This window comes from Anoplophora glabripennis, unplaced genomic scaffold, assembly GCF_000390285.2.
Source record: "Anoplophora glabripennis isolate ALB-LARVAE unplaced genomic scaffold, Agla_2.0 scaffold22, whole genome shotgun sequence".
Classification (NCBI taxonomy): domain Eukaryota; kingdom Metazoa; phylum Arthropoda; class Insecta; order Coleoptera; family Cerambycidae; genus Anoplophora; species Anoplophora glabripennis.
Window position 1 is genome coordinate 158,862 of NW_019416298.1, and position 24,548 is coordinate 183,409.

A 24,548-nucleotide genomic window follows, 5' to 3' on the forward strand; every position below is an offset into this window, starting at 1 on the left:
AAAAACTTTAATCAAACGTGAATATTGCTCTTAAAAATGGTTAGGATCGGGAAAATAAAATTGTAATTAAATAATTAAATATTACCAAACATTTTAAAACAATAAAAATATGCACTTACAATGTAATTATTGAGATGATGGAATGAATATATAACGTTTTGACAAATTTGAACAAACATCTGATCCTATGAAAAGAAATATGGCAACACTGTACGCTGTATTTAACACTTCGACTGACGCGCTATATTTGAATAGTTCGATTATAGACTATAAAATTATTCCAGTTGAAAACATATGTAGTAATAATTAGTATTAAATACATTTTTCGTGATCTAATGCAATATAATAGCAATTTGAAACAAAAATTGAAAGGATCTCTTTGTAAAACGAACAGTATAGATGTTCTGTGATAATCTTCAATTTGACAAGGCGACGTCTCACTATCATACACTGAACTTCTTGATAGTTATCATATGGAATCTCGGTTTGCACATTTTACTTTTTTCTCATCAACCCACATTCTGTTTCATACGCATTTTATATTACTTTTCAGTCATTAGTCATTACTTTGTACTTTGTACCTTGGATTCATGTATACGGAATAAGCGCAAAGTTGACAGTAATGACAGTTGACCCAACTTTTACCACCACGCCATAACAATGTTGCCAGATTTCATCCATAATTTTACAAGCTCTTAATGAATAGACACTTTTATTCAAATAAAAAGTTAATTGCCGTGCATTAAACACGAAAAATATATGCAAGCTAATATGTGTTGTATAAATTTCATTCTTATACATTATATTTAGTTCACTCAAATTAATTTATGTAAGGTTGGTACTACCACGAAACTACCGCGTATAAGCATAGGCTTCCCTCCCGCACCGCCTGCCCCGTAAGAGATGTATCGAACATCCTTAAATGTTAAATCTGCTTAACACTTTTCGGATAAGTTATGATGCACCCTGTATATAACGGAGTCTTAAACAACATAAGCCTCTTAAGAAAATTCAATATTAAAACCGCCTACAGTACTTCAAAGAAAACAGGAGCAACTTTTCACAAGACGATCTACAAAAGTGAAAATAAAATAAAGAGGTCGGAAAATATAGAGAAAACAAAGGCTACAAAGGCGTATAGTTAATTTAGGTGGGGGAATTATGATTTTATAACAGACTAATCCTGTATTACACAATTGAGCTATTCAACTACATAATAGCGTAGTTAGTAATGAGTGTAAGAAGTTAGAAATTGACAATATATGTGTTATCTTTATATTCTTAACGAAAAAAAGGAAGCATTAGAAATTCAATACAATCAAAATAATGTTAACTGCGACAAAGGCTTAGGTCTACCTGGAATTTGGAAATGACTCTTCCGTAAAAATCAAAGACCAGAATCTGCCAGGTCAGTGCCTTCAAACCGTTCAACAGAACGAGAAGAGAACTTAACCTTCAACTTCAGAGTCTTCTCCGAAAAAGAGAGCTTTATGTATCTCGAAACGTTAAGAAGTCTAAATGGCAATCAGCCCGGAAATTGTTCAATAAATTGACGATTGCCCCGGAAGCCTGCAACCAAGCTACATTTATCACAGTTAAATAAATCTAAAGCAGTTAAATTATTATTAAATATTAAAACGATCAATGACGAACAAATTTTATTTTTTTAGTAGCTATAATCTTATGAATTGCACTGTTCATAAGAAAATTAAAAATTTAATGATATATAAAACTAAGACGAATTTGGGGGACAATTGTGCTAAACCATGCCTTAATTGCGCCGCCTATTAATAGGAAGTTCAACTAAAATCTTATACGATTTGCATTAATTTTCAGTGTAAAATAATATTCGATGACAAAACGCTACACATGTTTCTGATGCAAATACCCCATTGTGCCAGTATACACACACGTTTATTGTTTACTGTTGATAGACAAAATTCCAAAGTTGACAATTAGCGAAGAAATTGTAAAACAAATGGAAAGTGATAAATACATAATCACTATTAAGAAAAATAATGTTACACTGGAGGTGTAAAAACGTAAAACGAGTTGTGAATAACTTCGTACGTCATATTACACAGCAGGAGAGAGAGGACTAGAGCATCAGCTGGTCAGTGGGTATACCAGGTTTACAGATGATAACGTTAAATAACATTATGCAGAACAGGCGACTTAAGATAACGGATTTCTAGATATAATAAACCTCATTGGAAGGCACTTACAAACAAAACACATCAAGAAAACGAATATTTCGAAAAAATCGATTTGTTTGCTAACTACAAGTGGCTCAGATGCTTAGATCAATATTTACATTATTCAACTGTCAAATAATTTTTGGGTCGTGTCCAGCTACTTTGTTGTTAGTTTTAAACATCTCTATTATACATATTGTTTACATTTTTATATTTTCTTTCTCCACTATGCACGATAAATTTCGAAAATTGATAAAAAAAATGATAAAATCAACGCATTGAAAAAGCATATATAAGTTTTAGTGATGTAGTTTAGAAATCGAAAGAAAAAAGTGATTAATTATTTAATGTTTTGACATTTAATTCTCATTATTTTATTTCATTGTTTTCTATTCATCTTAACTAAATATTATCTCAGTGACTAAATAAAATTTGAGGAATTATTTATTGTTACTTTATGAAAAAATATACTTGTATGAAATTATATGTTAGACATGGATACTGAAATTCAAAGAAAATGAATAATTATTTGAATTAAATGTTTTAACACTTAATTCCAGTTATATTTTTTATTTATATTTTTCTTTTCATAATTTATGAACTACGTATATTTTATTTACCTTTCAGATATATTTATGAATAAAAATAATAAGTAAATAAATAAAAAAATATGTTATACCAAACGCCTTCAATTTCAATTTAATTGTAATTATGCAAATTTTATTTACCATATATAAAAAAATTACATATTTACATTGTTTCTATTAGTTAAAAGGATCGTAGTAATAAAATATGCGAATTTTAAATAACCAGAATTAGAAGTACTGTCATAAGGCTTTTAGTTAAATATATCAATAAATAATCATACACGTGACTGAGCATGTGTTTTACAAATCCTACACATTAAAACATAATTCTAGACGTACCCACCTTCATATATGAGTCATAGAATATGCATTTTTGTTAAGTTTATAAATAATATTATATCATCGTGTATACATAGTGTATTTGTCAACGAGGATTGAAAATTCCGTTTTTCTCGCGAGGAAAATTATTTACAAGACGCTTAGTACCGAGTAAGACAAGGAAAAATACTCCCAATAAATTTTTAAAAAACAAAGTCTGATATATTCAACGACAGTGCCTTCCGATATTTCCGGATTTCAGTGCAATTAATTTTGCCTTTAATTAATTTAAACTACTTGATCAAGTTTCATAAATTTGACCCAAGATAATTCCGTATAATTCAGCAAAATATTAATTTTTTTTTTAGTAAGTTTCATAGAACATGACATTGATCAAGTAAAATATAATTTATTTATTTTATTCTTAAATTCTTTTAAGTATGTACAAAAAATGTTCCGTTAAACTTAATTTAATTTGTTAAATTTTTGCAAATTTAATAATTACATGTTTTAGTAAAGAAAATCATAAATATGACTTTTTCATTTTAAGGAATGAGGATAGCATTTTCAGCTTAAAGAAAAAATTTCGTATAAATTAAGTTAGTTAAATCTTACTTTTTCACAAATGAGTACAAAATATTATATTTTCTTCTATAGCAGTGTTAAACATTGTGTATTTACGTTTCTGGAAAAAAAAAGTGGAGACAGAATTTGAAGAAGAAAAACTATCATTAGATATAGCAGAAGTGTCAAAGATAGAAGGTGAACTGTTGCCAAAAAAATCGTGGAATTTGAAAAATCGTAGAAGTACTATAAAAAACGCGATGAATATTTACTCTTTTATTACTCCAAGCTACGTTAATTGGTGAATAAAAATTGTAACACGTTTTTTTTTTGTTAAAGTGCAACTTGAGATATCATTTTGAGTTTAACAAAGCACGCTTTAGAATCTGCCAAAAAGACATGTTTGGTGTACCGTTTAACAAATTGTATGCAGTGCATCTTTAGGGAAATATACGAAAAAAATAAGCTAAAATCATATCAAAACCTGTGGATAGTTAGAGCCTACTGCTTTTTAGAACAGTAAAGTTAAAGCATGCTGAAAATACCCACAGTTGGGTTAACATTTTTAATCATTTATAATAGAAACATAATTTATTTCTCCAATTTTATGGATAAAATTCTTACCTGTCGCTTTGATACAACTCCACGGAAGAATTTAGTTCCGCCAACTGCTCCTTCAGCAACTGCAGATTCGAATTAACAAAGCTCAGTTCCACGGCAACAGTTTCCTTAAGTTTTCTATTCGTGGTGGCCTTGTATAAATTTTCTGCTCCAGCTCGAAGCCTGAGCTCCTTGTTGATTTCCTGATTTAATTTGGAACGGCGGTTCTGCAATTTCCCGCGACATGTCGCCACTCTTGGATCCGAGCCCTGCAAACAACAAATACGAAACTAATTTTAGGAAAAACATCTTTAACTTTTTAGCCTACAGTAAGTTTCATTGAATGATGAGAAGGTGTTTCATCAAAATAAGTCGGCATGTTTGTGATATTTTTTAAACAGTAAACAAAACATCCTGCATATTCATGGTATATCCTATTTGAACAGAACAGGACACCATCTCAGGATTACAATGATATAGGTGGGTGGGCAGGTTAACCTAAATTACTAAACCATTTTCTAATAACACCTTAGAGTTAGAGTTATTGTCTGAAGGTATTTATTTGTCGTACTTCTTAAGTAATTTTTCCTTTTTTTTGTGAGAGAGGGGGAGGTGGTGTATTTTGCCATTTTGCTATACCGTGAATTATTTTTTTTATAATAGTAAATGCGTTACAATGTTCGTGAAAACCGCAACTCTCTATCTTTAATAAAAACCAAAATACCCCAGCATGACGTTGAAAATGGGATGCACTGTACAGCAAATCTATTTTATTTCTTATTCTATGTAAATATAAGATAAATCACTAAGTGACAATGTTTTTTATAGCCTTAATGAATTTTACATACTTAGTCATTTATGCCAATAATTTTTTTTATCATATCAATACGGTAAGTCAGTAGATATTAACAATATACAGGGTGTTTCAGGATTAAGTCGACAAACTTTAAGGAGATATTCCTCATAAAAAATAAGAAAAAAATCAAGTATAAATTTTTTTCCAGAGACGCTTCATTTTCGAAATATAGGGCGTTAAAGATTTTTTTTAAAAATTCGAATTTTTTAAATAACTTCTAAATGAAGACGGCTATTTAAGCCAAATTTGGCATGACACATCTTATAAGATACCGTTTTTCCATAGAAGTAGAAGTAACGCAAGCAACCAGTGGCGGAGTTATGGGGACTCAGACTCATTAAATTATAAAAAAATTAATACGGCCTTATTGAAAATAAAAAATGATGATGTTTTTAGATAGAACAGTTTGTTATTGACAAAAAGTGTACATTCACTTTTTTCCTAACTCTTATAGCTTCATGGCAAAATAGATTTTTCGGAAGAGTGCTTCTGGATTCTGTCGATAAACTTTAGGAAGACGTTCCTCATAAAACCTAAAAAATATAGTACCTATTAAAATTGGTCTTAGTCTCGAGTATGTGTGAGTCAAATAAGCCTTTTTGTCTCCCCTTCCCTTGGGTTTAACCAATAGTATTAAAATTATTTAGGAGATGCTTCGTTTTTGAGATATAGGGTGTTTTTTTTTAAAAAAAAAAAAGATGTTGACGAAAACAATAGAAATATTTAAGTACCTAACATCTAATGTGACTATGTCGTAATGCGACAACGTAACGACCCTTGCAATACTCCTAAATTTTTTCAGGCGGTTTGTAGTCACTTCATTTACTTGTGTTGTGTACTTTTAAATAAAATAAGATGGCAAACAATACATGAAAATTTATTTGTAAATTGAAACAACCAAAAAATTACCAATTAATATTATACCTAGACAAAGCGAAAAGTGAATCAAAAATGAAATGATTTAAAAAATATTTTGTTCAAAATGGGCGCCTCCGGACTGTAGACAAGCACGACATCTTCTAATTATGGAGGTAGTGGCCGATCGACACTGAATTGGAGTTAATTCTCGACACGCTTGGACTATTCGCTGTCTTAGATCTTCTAGGGTATCAACTGGCACCTCGTAGACTTTTTGTTTAACAGCACCCCAAACGAAATAATCCATCGGTGTCAAGTCCGGTGAACGTGCGGGCCACGCTGCAGGTCCTCCACGACCAATCCATCTCCTGGGATAATTAATGTTTAACCACTCCCTAGGACCTCTACCAAAATGGGCAGGACAACCATCTAGTTGAAACCAACTGTTCATTCGAGTATTAAGCGGAACATCTTCTAACAGATCTTGAAAACCATTTTCAAGGAACTCGGTAAACATGTCAGCATTTAACCGATGCGGAAGGAAGTAGGGACCAACTATAGTGTTGTCCAACACACCCAACCATACGTTACATTGGAATTCATGCTGAAAACTATGTTCCCTTACCGCCCGTGGATTCTCGTAGGACCAAATATGGTTGTTCCTTTGGTTTAAAATTCCCCTTCGAGTAAATGTTGCCTCATCTGTCCACATTACTTTTTGCGTAAACTGATCATCATTCTCTGCTTGGTTTAACATCCAGTCACAAAACACGCGCCTGCATCGTATGTCCTGAGGCAATAAATGTTGCACACGCTGGATATGGTACGCATGGCGTCCATCAGCCCGAAGAGTCCTCCAAATGGAACTTGACGAAATACCTAGCTCATAGCTAGATCTTCTGACACTCGTGGATGGATTTTCATCGAAATGGTTTAAAATAGTATTCGATCTTACTTCGTCCTGAAGTGGGGCAAAATGTCCATCAGCATAAGTTGGAATACCGAAAGACCCAGTTTGTCTGAGACGACTGAATGTCGTTGAAAATGTTTCCTTTGCTGGTAGTCTGCGATGAGGAAATATTACTGCATATTCACGGCGAGCCGCCGTGGCATTTCCATCACAAAAACCATATACAAAGACCATATCAGCATATTCGTTGTTCGAAAATATGGACGGCATTATTAAACTTATTATTATTAGTTTGAATGATTTGTATAATAGATAATTTATGCAACAATTCGCAAAATAATATTAAAAACGTCAAATTAACATTGCTTGACAGCAGCCTACTCGAAAATTTTTGTTGAGGTTAATTTTAAAGTTTATCGACAGAATCCAGATACACCCCTCCGAAAAATCAATGTTGCCATGAAACTATAAGAGTTAGGAAAAACAGTGAATGCACACTTTTTGTCAATAACAAACTGTTCTATCTAAAAACAGCATCATTTTTGATTTTCAGTAGGGCCGTATTAATTTTTTTTATAATTTAATGAGTCCGAGTCCCCATAACTCCGCCACTGGTTGCTTGCGGGACTTCCACTTTTATGGAAAAATGGTATCTTATAAGAAGATATGTCATGCCAAATTTGGCTTAAATAGCCTTCTTCATTTAGAAGTTATTTAAAAAATTCGATTTTTTTTTAAAATCTGTAACGCCCTATATTTCGAAAATAAAGCGTCGCAGGAAAAAAAATTACACTTGATTTCTTTCTTATTTTTTTATGCGGAATATCTCCTTAAAGTTTGTCGACTTAATCCTGAAACACCCTGTCATAATCTATTTGTAAAAAATATTTCTGCCAATCAATTTTGCGCACCTCGATTTGTCTTTTCAAATATCCCTTCCATGTTTGTTTGAGCTATATGTCTTTATGAATATATATAACATCAAAACTCCGAGGAAGTTACTAATGCTTGTATTTTGATATACAGACATATCCCTTGATTTGTAAGGAATGGTTTCACAGTTTCACAGAACGGTTATTGCAGGTAAAATAAACCGTAATTTTTTATTTTGTAAACTTACAAGGACTAAACATAAATCTTATTCATTCACGTGTAGAGACATGGTATCGTGTCTATTTTCTGGTGCATTAAAAAACTGACAATAAATTATACCGTCTGTTTTGTTTGAATATAATTGAATTGCAGTCGTGGGTAAATTTCCTTTCTAAGAATGTGGATAATTATAGAATTTGCCTCACCTGAGATCTCATTATTCCTGTTTATCAACAATATTCTACATAGCGTACGTGACATAAATGTTGACTGTAACGGTGAAATGAATTTATTTAGAGTGCAAATGTGATTAAGTGCATAAAAAATCATTATTACAGTTACCATAGATATTCTACTTGAAATATCGATTATTTCCTTGAAAATCGTTTTTATATAAATAAATGTTACAAAGTACCATTTACCATTTTTTTTAAATAAGTTATAGATATTCCTTTAATTTATACAACAATAACTTTTGTTAACATGGGTATATCAATATTTCAGAGACTGGAACTAATTATTGCTGTGAAAGTAAGATGATCCGATATACATATTTACTTTTATCCAAAGTTGCATCGTTCAGCGACTAGAAAGGTCAAAACTAACAAGACATTTTTTTTCGAATAACTCAAAAGCTTTATACAATTTAAATGAAATTTAGTATACTTACATACGTTTCTGAATACATGTCACATTTTGACATAGTATTGAAAACAGACAGTAATTGCATTTAAAGAAAAGGAAAAATACCGTCACCTCCAAGTAAATATAATCATATCTTTTAAGGATAGCTAAAACTCTCGCTTTTACTAATCACAAAGATAACGGCTTTGTATTAAGTTTCTCTTTCATTGCAAAGTTTCTAATAATTTTCACGAAAAGCGTCACCATCAACGTGTTTTAGATGTGAATCCGATTTGTCATCAAAACTGAAATTTACTAGATGATGAAAACGAAATAATGCTTTGTTAGAAACTTGTAGTCGAATCGAGGTTACTAGAAACTGTCACTATTTGCTATCACATAATTCTGCAATAAAAAATAATCACTTTTTAGATTCTTCTCATTCCACAATAATTATAAGCAATAGTTTCTCAACGGAATTTATCTAATTTAATATTGGATAATAAAAAAGATTCAAATTTACAAATTATGTTTTACATGGCGAAGGAAAGGACCTCGCCCTAATTACATTAATTAAGTGGTCTCGGTCAAAATTGAAAATTGCTGTGGATACTAGTTACTTTTGGTGTCTGGAATAAAGTTTCGATTATAAAAACCTCGGCAGATGGTTTGTTTGTCTGTTTTTGGCCACTAATTTTTTTAGCATTTCAGGCACGTATGTAGATGATAAAACTCAATGCAGATAGCGTTGTCACCCATTTGCAAGGAAGGTAAAGCCCAACTGTCACGCTACGAGCATCCTTAATCACTCCAAACTGGCCAAAACTGCCCCAAGGAGGGGCTAAAGGCATATATAATCTATTCCATCGGACACATCTATTTCATCACCCATTTTCAAGAGAGATATAGCCCACGAATATACCGTCACGCGATCCGCTCTCCAATATCCCTGCCTTCCTCCTCCCAATGGCCAAGAACCAACCCCAAAAGGAGTTAAACGCGTCTCTGATGTGTTCCACCGACTAGTTCTCCTTCATCTCTATTTCTGAGACCCCACAAACATAATGGCACGCTACCTCGATCCTCTCCAACCACTCAGACGCGCCAAATCACACTTTAAGCTTGTGTAAACGCTTTTTGTATATCAGTGGCCAAATCTGGGAGTATACATGCCTGTTTTTTACCCTTGTTACTGTTACAAAAAAAAACAACTTTATTTTACGTCTTTGCCCACAGTTCGTGTTGCTCAAGATCAACCGACGTGGAGGTGGTGAGCTGCTAATCTCTTTTTTGTATTTTTCATTTTTTATTTTGTGCGGTTTATTATCCTTAGAAACCGAGATGGAGATTCGGTCGGTGGAACAGATCAGAGACGCGTATAAGCCCTTTTGGGGTGGGTTTCTTGGCCGTTGGGGTGCGGATGGTGTGCGAATATGTTCGTGGGCTTTATCTCCCTTGAAAATTGGTGATAAAGTAGATGTGGCAAGTGGAAAAGGTAATATATGCGTTTAACTCCTCTTTGGAGCAGTTTTAACATCGTTATACGTATTGCGTTTTTACTCCATCTACACACGTGTCTGAAATGCTAAACAAAATAGTAAAAGTAACCAAAAACAGACAAACCATCTGCCGAGGTTTTTATGATCGGAGTTTTATTCCAGAGGCCAAAAATAATTCCTATCCACAGCAATTTTCAATTTTGACACAGACCATTTTTTAATGTAATTAGCGCGTGGTCCTTTGATATGAGTGCCATTTTTTTGACACGATGATTATTTGCATTAATTTTCCTCAATTGACTGCAAGTTTCTGAACTCCTCGAAGTAGTATCAGATTTGCAACGAAAATGCGTACGGTAAATTGTAAATGAATAAATGTATTTACTTCCGCTACGTTGTTAAAACGTTATACAGGGTGTTACGAAATTCGCGGACACGGACTCTGGGATCATGTTCAGCTAGATAAGGTCATAAAAAAATGTCTCTATCATTTTTCAATAAGACCTATATTTTTCAAGATACGGCAGTTTAAAATATCCAAAAATAATAAAAATTATCAATTTTTAATCATTTGATAAACAATTATGGCAAACGAATTGTTCAAAATTTCCACCACCACTTATCAATACTTTGACATCGTTAGAGTACAGTAAAAGTACCTGTCAATGCATACTGCAAAATAATAGGCCACAATTATTCAAATCATTAAAGTATGATATGCTGATGGCTTTCGGAGCTTCAAATAATCGTGCAGGTGAAGCAATGCGGTTGGCTTGGCAGAGGCGGTCCATTTGCTTGGCCACCTCGTTCTCCACACCTAACGCCAGGTGGTTTTTTATTTTGGGGCTTCCGAAAAACGTTGGTGTACAGAACACCAATGGCAAATTTGAATGAATTGTAGAACCGCCTATTTCAATCAATACAGCAAATAACATTAGAGCAGTAGCACAATGTGCTTAAGTATATTTAATAGCAGATGGTGGAAATTTTGAACAATTGTTGTAACGCGTTTGTCGTAATTGTTTATCTAATGATGAAAATTGAAATTTATAAATATACATTTTTATTATTTTTGTATATTTGAAACTGCTATATCTCTAAAAATACTAGTCTGATTGAAAAATCATAAAGACACTTTTTTATCACCCTTACGTAGCTTAGTATGATCCCACAGTCCGTGTCCGCGAATTTTGTAACACCCTGTATACATATCTATAAACAAGTACTAGCATACTAAATTCCATTTAACTAAAAACTAAACTTTTTTGACACTCTTTCCCACTAATAAAAGAAAAACTTTAGTAATCGTCAGATTTTTAGCCCCAAGAAATAAACATTTCTGTACGAAATGCCAAAATATCCTGTATATTCCATATCCTTAATATAATTTTTTGAGAATATACTACTATTATTCGAAATATAGAATGATTCTCGAAAATATAGTGCATACCTATGTATTGTTATTTTTTTATTCTATTTTCATCTTAGAAAGCATTTAAAATAAATGCCATATATGTAGTATTGAACTTATTAAGCAGACTGATAACTTACTTAAGTTCTTGAAGAAGATTTATACCTTTACACTAATTTCCTGAATGAAATTACTTATTATTATTACTTATTATTATTTACTAGCATATCATTCATATTTATATAAATATTAAACATATGTCACGTCCAAGATGACTATGTAATCCTTTACATATTTAAACTATAAATATATATATTTTTAATTTAAATTAAATTGCCTACATACACCGAGTGCATTTTGTAACATGGAACTTTCAAATATATTGAGAAATAAGTAGGTACCCTACGAGAAAAATGTCAAAAATCAAAATTTAATCATTCCTTGGGGGAAATACATTAATGCTAAAATTAGCCTCTCTCCCCCAGCCCTTGTAAGTGGGGAATAGGGTAACTTTGAGATCTTAAATAGCAACCCCTATTTTTACTGCAGATGCTAATTCTACTTCTAAGAGTACGTAGGATTTGTCTGCACATTTTTTTTTATTCATGACATGTACTGCTCTAATCGATGAAATTCAATTTTTTCGATTTCTCCTACTGAGATTTGCAATAAAATATATCACGTTTTCATTATAATAATAATAAAAATTAGCCTTAAAACAAATTTTATTTTTCAAATTTTCAATTACTGAAAAATGACTCTTGTCAAAAAAACAACCATTATCGTAACCCAGGAACGGGCGTCCTTTTTGGGATACTTGGTCAATCATACTTCCTTCGCTTACCTATGACTTATCGGAGTGCTTGATTAAATCTGCTTTCAAATGAATGTATTTTTTTTTATTTTGTTTTTAAAGATACCATTTTTATAAAAATGTTTTATCATGTTCACATTTAACGTTTGTGTTATTTCTTTCTGCGAGTTTTTTGTGACTGCAAAAACACAAAATAAACGTAGAAAGAAAGAAATAACTTTAAGAAACGGGTCATTTGAATGAAGCACTCCGAAGGAAATACAAAACTACTATGTCCACGTCGCCGTCGTTGTTCCTAGTCACGCTAAAAGTAGTTTATTCACCAGCCATTTAGGTACATTTCTACAGGTAACAATTTAACAGTTATTCGAAATTTGCAAAATTAATGAACTTTTTTGGAGACGAATTTCGAATATTTACATAAAACGTGGAATTTTTTTATTGCAAACAGTTGCAGAATCGTGTACATAGAAATGGAGAAAAATTAAATTTTGTTGATTTCAGCGCCATCTATTATGAATTGAAAAAAATGTTTCAGACAAATCCTATGTACTTTTAGCCGTAGTATTCGAATCTGCAATAAAAATGAGGGTTCCTATTTAAGATTTCAAAGTTACCCCCTTCCCCACCTACAAGGGGTGGAGGAGACGGACTAATTTTATTGTTTTTCGTAGGATACTTATTTATTTCTCGACATATTTGGGGTTCGGGTTCAAAATACACCCGGTATTTTGTTATTATATCAAAAGTATAGATTGAATAGAGAAGTATGTATGAATTTTTCAACGGTCACTATTTTAACAAAGCATTAGTAAAATATAAGTACAGTTTTTTTGTTCCAAAAAGAAAGATTTGCAACATAGGTAAATAAAGTTTAAAGAATAGAACTAAACAAACTATTTTATAAGGAACCATAAACAGTGTAGTTTGGGAAGTTTTTATTGTCCAGAGCTGTACATGGTTGATAATGCGGGAATTCTATGAATGGATGGATAAGAATTTCTTAAAAGAAGTAATAAAACAGTGCGATATAGTAAATTAATAATTTAGTAACCACAAAAAACGGAACACTTTGTGCACGCTGTTTATATATTATTTTATTATTTTTCAGTATAAAAAAATCGCATTGTCATATATTAATGTTAAGTTATCGTAAGTATTGCTTACCGAAATGACATCTTTATTGTTCTGAGTAGGATATCGAAAACTCTGTCTTTGCACCCACTTCAACATGGTTCGTTCATCATCATGACACACGGCACAGTAATCTCACTGATTTAATTGTCACTAACTAACTTCACCTTCCATCGTCGTTGAATTTAGATTCCACACAATTATCTTTAAGAACGTCTTGCTCGCTTGGCAAATCATCAATAAATGTAACTACGCTCAGAACTGTTCCACCGTATTCTAATAGACTTATTCTGTAATAGCCATCAGTAAACAGATGTATTGTAAACGGAATATTATTATGCAGACCTATATTATAAAGCGAAACGGTTATATTTTAGTATCGCTAACAGTATATTTTCAAGTTCAAGTGTTTTATAATATGCATTAATAAGCTCAAGTAGATAGGCAGGCTTTATTACCTTACGCGGTTGTTGCAACACTTATTTGATTTGGGTCAGCGATTTTTTATGATTCTAAATTAAATAGTTATGTTTGCAGAAGTGGATGTCATGAAATGAGATAATTGGTGCAGATAAATGCATAAAAGTTGTGCCAATTTTAAATGGAGTGCACACGAAATCCGCGAAGTGCGACGTCACCGACAATTTTTAAAATATAAATTCCGATCCTGCTTTGATCTCTTTAGGAAGGATTAAATTTTATCATTATTTATATGTAAATGGTCCTCGAGAAAAAATTTCAGTAGCTTGATAGAGACAAAATATTACCTAGTGTTTCAGTAGTGTTCATTTATACAGGGTATTAGCAAAGAGAAAAAAATCCTAATGATTTAAATACTTGTCAAAGTAAAAGAATACTATGAATATGCCCTGTAAAATGTGTTACAAGGAAGGTACAGTCTTTTAATAGTCAAATTTAATTTATTTTTTGATAAAATTTTTCCAATCCTTCGTTGAAACTTGCGTAAAATTCGATGGTATTGAAGTTAAATTTATAGATGATTGTGAAAAGTGAAAAAAGCTCGGATAATTTAATCGTTTTCGAGATATGGAGATACAAATAAATATCTGTAGTTGTGACAGAAAAATTATCCGTACTTATATTCGCCAAAGTTTGAATTTGGACTTAATATGTAATTGTTAACAAATTTTATTGAATATTTTGTCAAAATTAATTTATACATAATCACTTATTTATTAGTACTGAAAAAAATTTCATAAGGTCATAAGTACGCATGTGGCATCATATTGAAATGTTTTAAAAAAATAATTTAAATATAATTCAGTTACTTATGAACCTACAGTGTCTTATTGTTAGAGATCTATTTATTTTATTTTTATTTACTTTATTTCATTCATTGCCTATTGAATAAAAAACAAATAAAAAGGAAATAATCAAGGAACATCAAAAGTATGAAATATTTCGTTTTACACTTGTATTTAAAAAAAAATCCCACTTAATTACCAAATTTATGAACTATTACCCTATTAAGTCATTTAACAACATTAAATACCTTCCGAGATATTTGCGTAGATATAATATTGACAAACTTCAAAAACTAGTTCGTTTATAATATTTTTCATTAAAATAATCTAAAGCATCATCGCTTCTATTATAGTAGGTCCTTAAGAACCATTAGGTACAATTAATTACCTGCCTATTTCCACTGTTAATTATGAATATGTGTCTAATTAAATTATTAGTTTGACTGACTAGATATAAATTAAATCATTGAGTATTCTATAGATTTATTTTTCAAGTTCTGTTATTTAAAAATTAGGTACAAGAGAAATTGTAAGAAAATTAAAAATAGTTTTAATTTAACTTTCCACTAGGTACAATTACCTGCCTATTTATTATGAATATGTGTCTAATTAAATTATTAGTTTGACTGAGTATCTATAAATTAAATTGAGTATTCTACAGATTTATTTTTCAAGTTTTGTGATTTAAAAATTACAAGAGAAATTGTAAGAAAAATTAAAAATAGTTTTAATTTAACTTTCAAGTTATATTATTAAATATTGTCAATTGCACATCTCACTATTTTAACTAAATTTTAGAAAAAAAAAAAGAAAAGGAATTGCAGTTATAACGTACCTATTGTATACTACTGTCTTTTATTGCTAAGAAATATTTATACGCATAAACAAAATTATAAAAACTCAGAATTTCCTTTGATACATCATGTCCATTTTTTAACATAGGAAATCTAGCTGGTATCGTGTCTTTCCTCTTAGTACCGCACAGCCACCGCATAGCCGCTGCACAGCCGCCGCACAGCCACCGCAAATCTTAAAAACGTATAAATCACTTGAATAGTCCACGGTCCCGTCACCGCCACGCCGGCCGCCGCCGTCGCACGTTAGTTTGCTAAATGTCTGTAGCGGCTTTACAGTTTTATTATATCTTATCAGTCTCGCATCGTTTGCGCTTTAGTCATCACCTGTAATATTTTACTGATGTCTTGTCTCGTGTTTTATTTTGCCAGACAACTGTTTTCCCTTATTTTTATAGATAGTAGGCAGTTATAAACTGCATCATATGAGTTTTTTAACACAATTTTACATTTTCAATGAATATGGGCTATATTTTGACCGAATGTAGTATATATTGAATGATTTTTATTATAGTTTAATTTCTTTATCTGTTTATTTCGATATTTTTACACTTACAAAAGGAAAATAAAAGTTAATTATGTACCAACAAATACACCCGAGTGGATCAGCCAAACAGTAGGATTACTTGCTTTACGTAAATATTTTAAGATACGCTTGTTTTTCCCAAAAATATTCGTCAATTTTCGATTTTTAAAATTTTGACCGTTAGCTTGGATCCACCATTTTGAATTTTGCAAATCTGATCTCGGATTCGTAATCAGCGACCCCGAAAACCCCTGTATACCCAATTTGGTCGAATTTGGTTAAATTTCAAATCAATTTCAAAAATTTTGCCCGCCATATTGGATCCGCCATCTTGAATTTTGAAATTCTGACTTCAGATTCATAATCAGTGACCCCAAAAACCTAAGTATCTACCTTGACCTTGATGATAGGCCATCTAAAAACAGTGAATCTTAAAGGTTTAAAGTGATATACCTACTCGATACATAAGATCACGAGTATTATGACATGTATCACTCATTTCTCCAAAACCGCGCGCTATTATTCCATGGCTAGAAATTGGCCTCAATGATTTGGGATCGAGGGGGATTATCCCTCTTTATCCTGGCTCCAAAACCAAAGCTGAACTCATATTGGAACTTTCTCAGTAACACGTTCTAATGATATACAATAACTTACCACAAAATTTTTAACGAATTACGAATTTGCTAAAATGGGCGATTTGCGGGCTGTTTTTGGAGTCACTCGACAGATTAAATGTTTGTTAATCTACTTCCATTACTGTAGATAAACAGAGCTTTCAGAAATGATTACGAGCCATGTGACCAGTAATTATGCTTGAAACAGTAATTTTATTTCCTTTATGTTGGCAATGAAATTTCGATAAAAATTTAAAATTACACAGAAACACAAAAAAAAGTTGTCTGTACTTTCATGCGACATATGTTATCCGTAGTATTTTTGTCTCCTGATCACGAATCCGGTGTCACCTCACAGGAATTTCCTAACTTCAAAAATCCGGTCAAAAATAGCAAAAATTCACGAAAAAGTGATAGGAAAAATGCAAAAAAATTTCTATATTCAAATGTTCATTTAAGTATATGGTTAAGAGTTAAGAACACGAATCTGCGGTCAGAATTTATAGTTCTTTTTCTAACCTCAAAAAAAAACGGGTCAATTAAGGTCAGATATCACGAATTTTAAAAAAATAACAGATTCGCGCCAAATTTGGTATCCGGGGATTTTCGGGGTCGCTGATCACGGATCTGAAGTCAATTTTGTAAAATACAAGATGGCGAATCCAAGATGGCCCACCAAATTTTCAAAAAATAATAGATTGGCGCCAAATTTGGTATAAGGGGGTTTTCGGTGTCGCTGATCACGAATTCTAGGTCAATTTTGCAAAATTCAAGATGGCGGCCGACCAAATTTAAAAAAAATAACACATTTGTACCAAATTTGTTATACGGGGGTGTTCGGGGTCATTGATCACGAATCCGAGATCAGATTTACAAAATTCATTTTTAAAAATTTAATCAATTACTTTATTACCTGCGATTAGGCAGAATACCCGTGAATAGATCTTTTACAGAAAAAAGAACAGGATATAGCCAAGAAAAAGAAGGTTAAAACATGATTGGGTACTCAGGTTATAAAGTAAACAATAATATTACAAAATGAATTTCTCAATTCTGTATAGAACCCCGAAAACCCCCGTATATCAAATTTGGCGCGAATATGTTATTTTTTGAAAATTCGTGATATTTGACCTTAATTGACCCGTTCTTTTGAGGTTAGAAAAAGAACCATCAATTCTGACCGCAGATTCATATTTGGTGGGGTCTTAACCATATAAATACACGTTAGAATATAGAAAAAAATTTTTTTTGTATTTTTCCTAGCACTTTTTCGTGAATTTCGTGAATTCGTTAGAAAATTCCTTTGATGTGATAGCTCAATTCTGACAGTGATCGTGATCAGGAGGCAAAAGTACTACGGATAACATGTCGCATGAAAAGTACAGACAACTTTTTTTTGTGTGGCTGTGTGTATTAAAACAGTAATATGAAGAATATATTAAAACATAACATTCTGTTTTACTGGTTGTGATTGGTGTAATTTTTACACGATATTCTATTCAACTCTCGGTTCAACCAATCAGCGATCGCATTATCTCGAGCGTGTTGTAACGGTTTGTTACTACCCACTGTAGGATTTGTTTGACTATTTTTTAGATTTTTTTCATATGTAGAAAATACCTAAATAGACAAAAAAAAATTATACGTACTTCAATATTAGTTAATGACGTTCAATCTATTCTGACCTGGATATAATTAGGATTTTATAAGAATTTGATAGTCAAAGTTATTGTCACTTTAGAAAATACGATTATTGTGACTTTGTGAAAGAAGTTAAATAAGCATAAATATAAATAATTAACTGTTTTTACTCAAGCTATTTAAGTTGTAAGAATTACTCAAGTGATAAGAAACGGTCTATAAATTTTATGTTACGAATTCGTTTCTATATAAATTAATCTGCAAAAATTTGTTGCAGCAACTGAGTAAGATGTTTTTACTTAATGATTAAAAAAACGGGAATTGATGAATCCAAATTGTAATAATTATCTAAATTTTAATCAGACTTTTATCATACGCCCAAAAATGAGTCAAAAATTGCTCTTTAGAATTAGGTAGTAAAACATGTATCTAGTTGTTTCATTAAATTTACTTAAGGTATCGAAAAAACTAAATGGTAAATTGAAGCGTTTTTATCATCAGCAGAAGTAGATAATTTTTTTTTTTTATAAATTTTTGATAAATTTTCATTCTAATCCAAGACGTTCCAAACTGAGCTTTGCTCTAGCTTTATGTATCTGTTTGATCTAAAAATTAGTAATTTTGGATAACTTTACAACAATAAGGTGTTCTTGTATTTCATTCATTTCGAAAGTTTCCGCCATTTTGGTGTACAATTTATTTACAAATTATGTAACCTATCACAAAATTGTTGCAAATTCTAAACCATTTGAATTTATTGGTAATCTAGAAAAAATAGGAATTATAGATCTTACAGCCGCCGAAAAAAAAAGTCTGTACCAGAGACATAAGTACATAGACTTTGTATATTTTTTGATGCTGAATCCAAATCTGTAGAGCAATATCTGATTTACCAAATCATTTTTAGTAAAACACTAAAACATCCCCAAAATAAGATGAAACAATGAGGATAAAGTAAAGTATTATAATGAAATTCAACAATTTGTGGATACTTTGAGAAAACATTTTAAAATAATATTTTGAGCATTAGAAAGAAATATATGCAAATAAAATCCACAGCCACCCCTACAAGGAGGTTACTTCCACGCCTAAGATCAAATAACGAATGTTAGTGCAAAACAATATAAAAAGCCAGCCTTGTATTTTATACTACAAAATATATAAATGAAGGTTGACAGACAATAACATATCAAAAAAATGTAATATAATATGTCCCTCAAAGAGTTGGAAAGCCCCTACAGACCAGGGTCTCACTTACCTCTTTAAGTCACACATTTTTCTATTCAATGTTTTTGCTTGAATGTTGTTACCGCGGGTTTTTGGGATCGCTGATTAGGAATCTGTATAAAAGATGGCGGATCCAATATGGCGGATGTAAAAATCAGAAGCATTCAAAATTTGCAGGTCATGGCGGAAACTTGTTATTGGGTGGTTTTCAAAGTTGCTAACCACGAATATACGGTTTTAATTCGGAAATTCTTAAATTCAAAATGTCGAACCCATTATGACGGATTGAAAAGTACCATAAAAATTGTTATTTACGTCCTAAAAAATGCATTATGAATGTTTAAAAATTTAGTAAAAATAGGCAAATCTCTAAAAACGAGAAACAAAGAATATAATTTCGATTTGCAGTATGCTGTTCCTTTCAAATACTCTCAGCAAGGAGTGATAATACCATACGCTTATGGGAAATATAAGACGCATAAAATGAGTAAGATTTTAGAGTTAAAAATTTAAATGACAAACTACCTGCAAGTGCCAATTAGTTTTAGACAGTTTGCTTGCTATCTGAATGATCAAAGTTATATTTTTAGCTCTAAAATCTTACTCACTTTGTGCGTCTTATATTTTTAGATATTTGCCTATTTTTACTCAAATGACTCCATTTTTTAAACTTTCATAATGCATCTTAGGGAGGCAAATACCAATTTATGTAGGTACTTTTTAATAAGCCATAATGGATCCGCCATTTTGAATTTAAGAAATTCCGAATTAAAATCTTATATTCGTATTCGCATTAATTACGAAAAAAGAACAATCATACGAAAAGGGAAATATTTATCTACAAAATCCCACCCGTTGTTCCCTAGTATGATATTTATAAATAATTTTTTAACTATCAGATTCGCTGTGTACTTAATTTGAATGTTTTATTTCGACCTTTACCTATTTGTACCTTGAAAGGGCTACCTGCCTTAGGAGACACTTCTCATAGGAGAAGTAATATTAAATAATTCCCTTATTTTTTCCTGTTTTAGATTGTGTTAGCAGAATATTGTAGACTCTGTATTTTGATTAATAAAATATATTAACATAAGACTGATTCTACACCGAAGAAATTGATACTATATGAAGTTAGTTCGTAAAGATTCAGTTCTTGAAGTCAAAACCTGCATCGTTCTTAACGGAAGGTTTTCATTAATATTTTTAATGTGATAGGTATACTATTTGCTTAAGTTAGGAAAGCGATCATCTTTGTTCTGGGAATTTATTTGTATTAGTAACGAGTATAATGATTTATTTCATATTTGACTCACGTTGTTGACAGATTGTGACTAAAATTTAATTCATCTGGTTATTTATTTACCTTATCGAATTAATTTTTTCATCATATACTTCATCGACAAGAGATTAAATAATAAGAGAAAGTTTAAATTGATAACATAATACCTTCAATATTATTAAGTAATTGCCACACTTTAGAAAAGAAAATTTATTCTAGAGAGGAATGTTAAAATAAATTAATTTAACATAGTTGATAATTTGGTAAATGACAATCATTAACCTAATAGCCATTTTAATTTGTAAAGGTAAGTATGTAGCAGATCCTGAATATTTTTAATAAGTAAGGTACATTTCAAAGTGATTATGTAAAATATAATCGTTTAATATGAATTATAAATAAGTAGACAACAATATTTGCTACATGGTTTTACAAGAACGCGTATGTGACTAAAAGTTGAGAAACGCAAACCGACGTAGAAAATTAAAAATTCATAATTTAAAAATATACTCGATGGAAATATGTATATAAAGATTATCTAATTGGTAATTATGAATTATAATTCGAGTATTATTTTCATTGTTTAATAAATTTGTGACTACATTGAAATTTTTACCATTTAGAATATAATTCACCCCTCTGTACTGAACACCTTCTGAGATATAACCCTGTAATCTATAAATTTAGTTTTGTGGTATTACGTTCATAAGACTACTTCTCAGTAGACAATGATTTTTTTAAAATATACTCTTCTGTCCGTACCTCATAATTACAACATTAAAATTTAAATCCGTTTTTTTTTTCAGAAATCTATCTATTTTAGCGATATACACTGAATATAGATAACTTTTTGCAGCATATAAAGTTACATTTTAAACACCCTCGTTTTCTTAAAATCTTACCCACATGAAAAATATTGCAAAAAAATTAAATCGTTTCAGGTGTCTCTAGCGACCTTTATGCTTTAGATAAAAAACAAGTCCATATTAATTCTGTGATCCCAAATAATTCGCTATACCACATTTTATTAAAATAATTAAGTGATGACGGAATTAAGTAAATTCAAAAAATTTTCAATTCAATTTTGTGCTTAAGTGTAAATCAATTTTATCGTCAAAATCATTTTGAATACACTTTATGCTTTAGGTATAAGAAATAATCTAATGGAGACAAGTCGGGTGCCCGTGCAGGCCAAGGTATTGGTCCATAGCGTCCGATCCACTTGTTTGAGAAGTAAACATCAAGCCACTTTCTCACTAGAAGTGTGGAATGTGCGGGACATCTGTCTTGTTGAAATATTAGTTTTCTTCTGAACTCTAAATTTTCACTATCTAGTTCTGCCAAAACAAAATTATTGAGAATTTCAAAATACGAATTTTGATTCAGATTTTCTTCCAAAAGGTAAGGATCAATTATTTTATGGTACATTATGCCACACCAGACATTTACTTTTTTAAAGTCAGTTATCAATCGAAAATTTGGATTATCTTTAGCCCAGTATCTACAATTTTAAGAGGAATCCACGCCATTAGTTGTGAATGTTGATTCGTCAGTAAATAAAATATTGTGATGGAAGAATTTGTTTTCAATCAGTTTCCCGCTCATTGTTAAACAAAAGTCCAAACGACGACAATTATCTCCATCAAGCAATTTATGATTAAACACTGGTTTTAATGGATAGATTTTGTTGTACCTATACTAAAATTCTTTGAATAGGAGATCTGCTAATATGTATGACCTTTCAGATATTTTCCTGTGTGACATCTTTGGATTGTCTTGTACAGCCTCCATAACTATAGCAGTACCTAGCAGCGTAGTTATCATTGTATTCTTTTTTTACCTTTTTAATATCCTTCACATCGCCAGTGGTAGTGAATTTTATAATCAGCTTGCCAACTGCTCTACGAGTTACAGTTACATTTGGATACTTTCCATTAAAAATTTGTATTGCATATCTATGTGAAATATTATATTACCGATTCCATAACAAGATAAATTCGTTGCTCCAGGGTTAGCATAATTAATAAAAATTATTCGGTGGGCAGTTAATAAAAAAAATATATTGACTTTGACATTGATAAAGACATATCCATGGTAATTGTATGGTATGTAAGATAGTTAAAAATTGCGGCGTCTTTTTATTTGCTAAATGTGATTATTGTTCTTTACTGACTAAACCCTGTATTTAAGCATTTCTTAAGTTCTCGAATAACTTTGTAAAATACAGTTTTTAATGAAAACAAAAATTAAAGGCACTTTGCTTAGGGAAAATTTCAACTTTTGGATGTCCTGTATGTTTTATTACATATTTGATTACTGCCCATGGCTTCCTAAGATAAGCAAAACTTTTTATCAATAATACCTTTTTCTCGAAAAATCAACAATAAAAAAGTTTACAAGAGTGCGGTACCCCATTCGGGGACACACTGTATGTAATTATTAAGAATAAAAAAAACATACCTCACACATTGAAACTTAAATAATGTGTCTTTCAAAGAAATATTTTTTATAGCAATGGTAACGCTTCAGAAAGTTGTTGGAAGTATTAAAAAACATTTCCATTAACCATCCCGCTAATAGTATTCAAAGGTTCGATACTGTGGAATTGCCAATTGTCATACTGAATTGTATATAGGGTGTTTCAATTTTAGTGAATCAAACTTTAACCACAAATAGAACTCAATAAATAATTCAGAATTGCCTTATAAAGCAAGGATCTAAGTCTCACCGTTTTCATAATTTGAATGTTTTATTTCGACCTTTACCTATTTGTACCTTGAAAGGGCTACCTGCCTTAGGAGACACTTCTCATAGAAGAAGTAATATTAAATAATTCCCTTATTTTTTCCTGTTTTAGATTGTGTTAGCAGAATATTGTAGACTCTGTATTTTGATTAATAAAATATATTAATGACCTAATAATCATTTGGGATTCATTTTTAGATTCCGTGGACAATTTCACATAAAAAAGGCATACTTGTCGAAAATCGGTATAGGGCATCGTTTTACCGAAAATCTCAGTTGAATGATAAGAAAATCTTGAATATTCATCCATTTTTTTACAAACACAAACTAATATTTCAAGTCTTAAGAATAAAAGGACAGTTCCTGATGACAGATAAGTCTATTATTGCTTAGTTGTTTATTCATGGCAATTATTATGTACGGATACTGTAATGGAGGCTCAGCGCAGATTTAAAATTAATATGCAGGTGTAATGTTTTAAAGGAATTATATCTGTCTGAAACAAATGGACCGTTGAATGAGCAAGGCAACAAAAAAATGAGCTCAGAGAAGGAACTCACCACATTACGAATGCAATAAATAATACACAAGGGATTATATTTAAAATTTACTAGTCGTTTTGTAGATGTAGAAACATTATTTAATATTGTTTTGAATTCTAAGGTAATACGAGACATTATAATAAAATTAATTTAAAATTTATTTCCTGTCTTTAAGAAACTAAATCTTATCAGAAGAATGGTCTCTCATTCAACTGAGATTTTTAGTAAAACGATACACTGTACCGATTTTCAACAAGTATACCTTTTTTATGTAGAATTGTCCACGGAATCTAAAAATGAATCCCAAATGATTATTAGGTCATTGGCGTAGAAGTTGGAGTAAAAAAATCCCACCTCACTATCCATTCCTACGCCACTCACCCACAAAAA

At 31.2% G+C, this 24,548-nt stretch overlaps 1 protein-coding gene across 2 annotated transcripts in view; it reads right to left on the minus strand.

The window, feature by feature from the left end:
- The window catches only part of LOC108917307 (rhophilin-2), a 222,751-nt gene that overhangs the window by 39,958 nt on the left and 158,245 nt on the right, over nt 1-24,548 (minus strand). Inside the window, exons 1-2 of one of the 2 annotated variants that reach the window (XM_023453975.1) lie at nt 13,496-13,803; nt 4,289-4,533 (exon numbers count right to left, since the gene is read on the minus strand). In XM_023453975.1, coding sequence (XP_023309743.1) covers nt 4,289-4,533; nt 13,496-13,561 — 311 coding nt within the window. In that variant the 5' untranslated portion in view covers nt 13,562-13,803. Of the gene's footprint in view, nt 1-4,288; nt 4,534-13,495; nt 13,804-24,548 lie in introns of those variants that run through there. The other variant, XM_018723844.2, reaches the window with a different exon arrangement.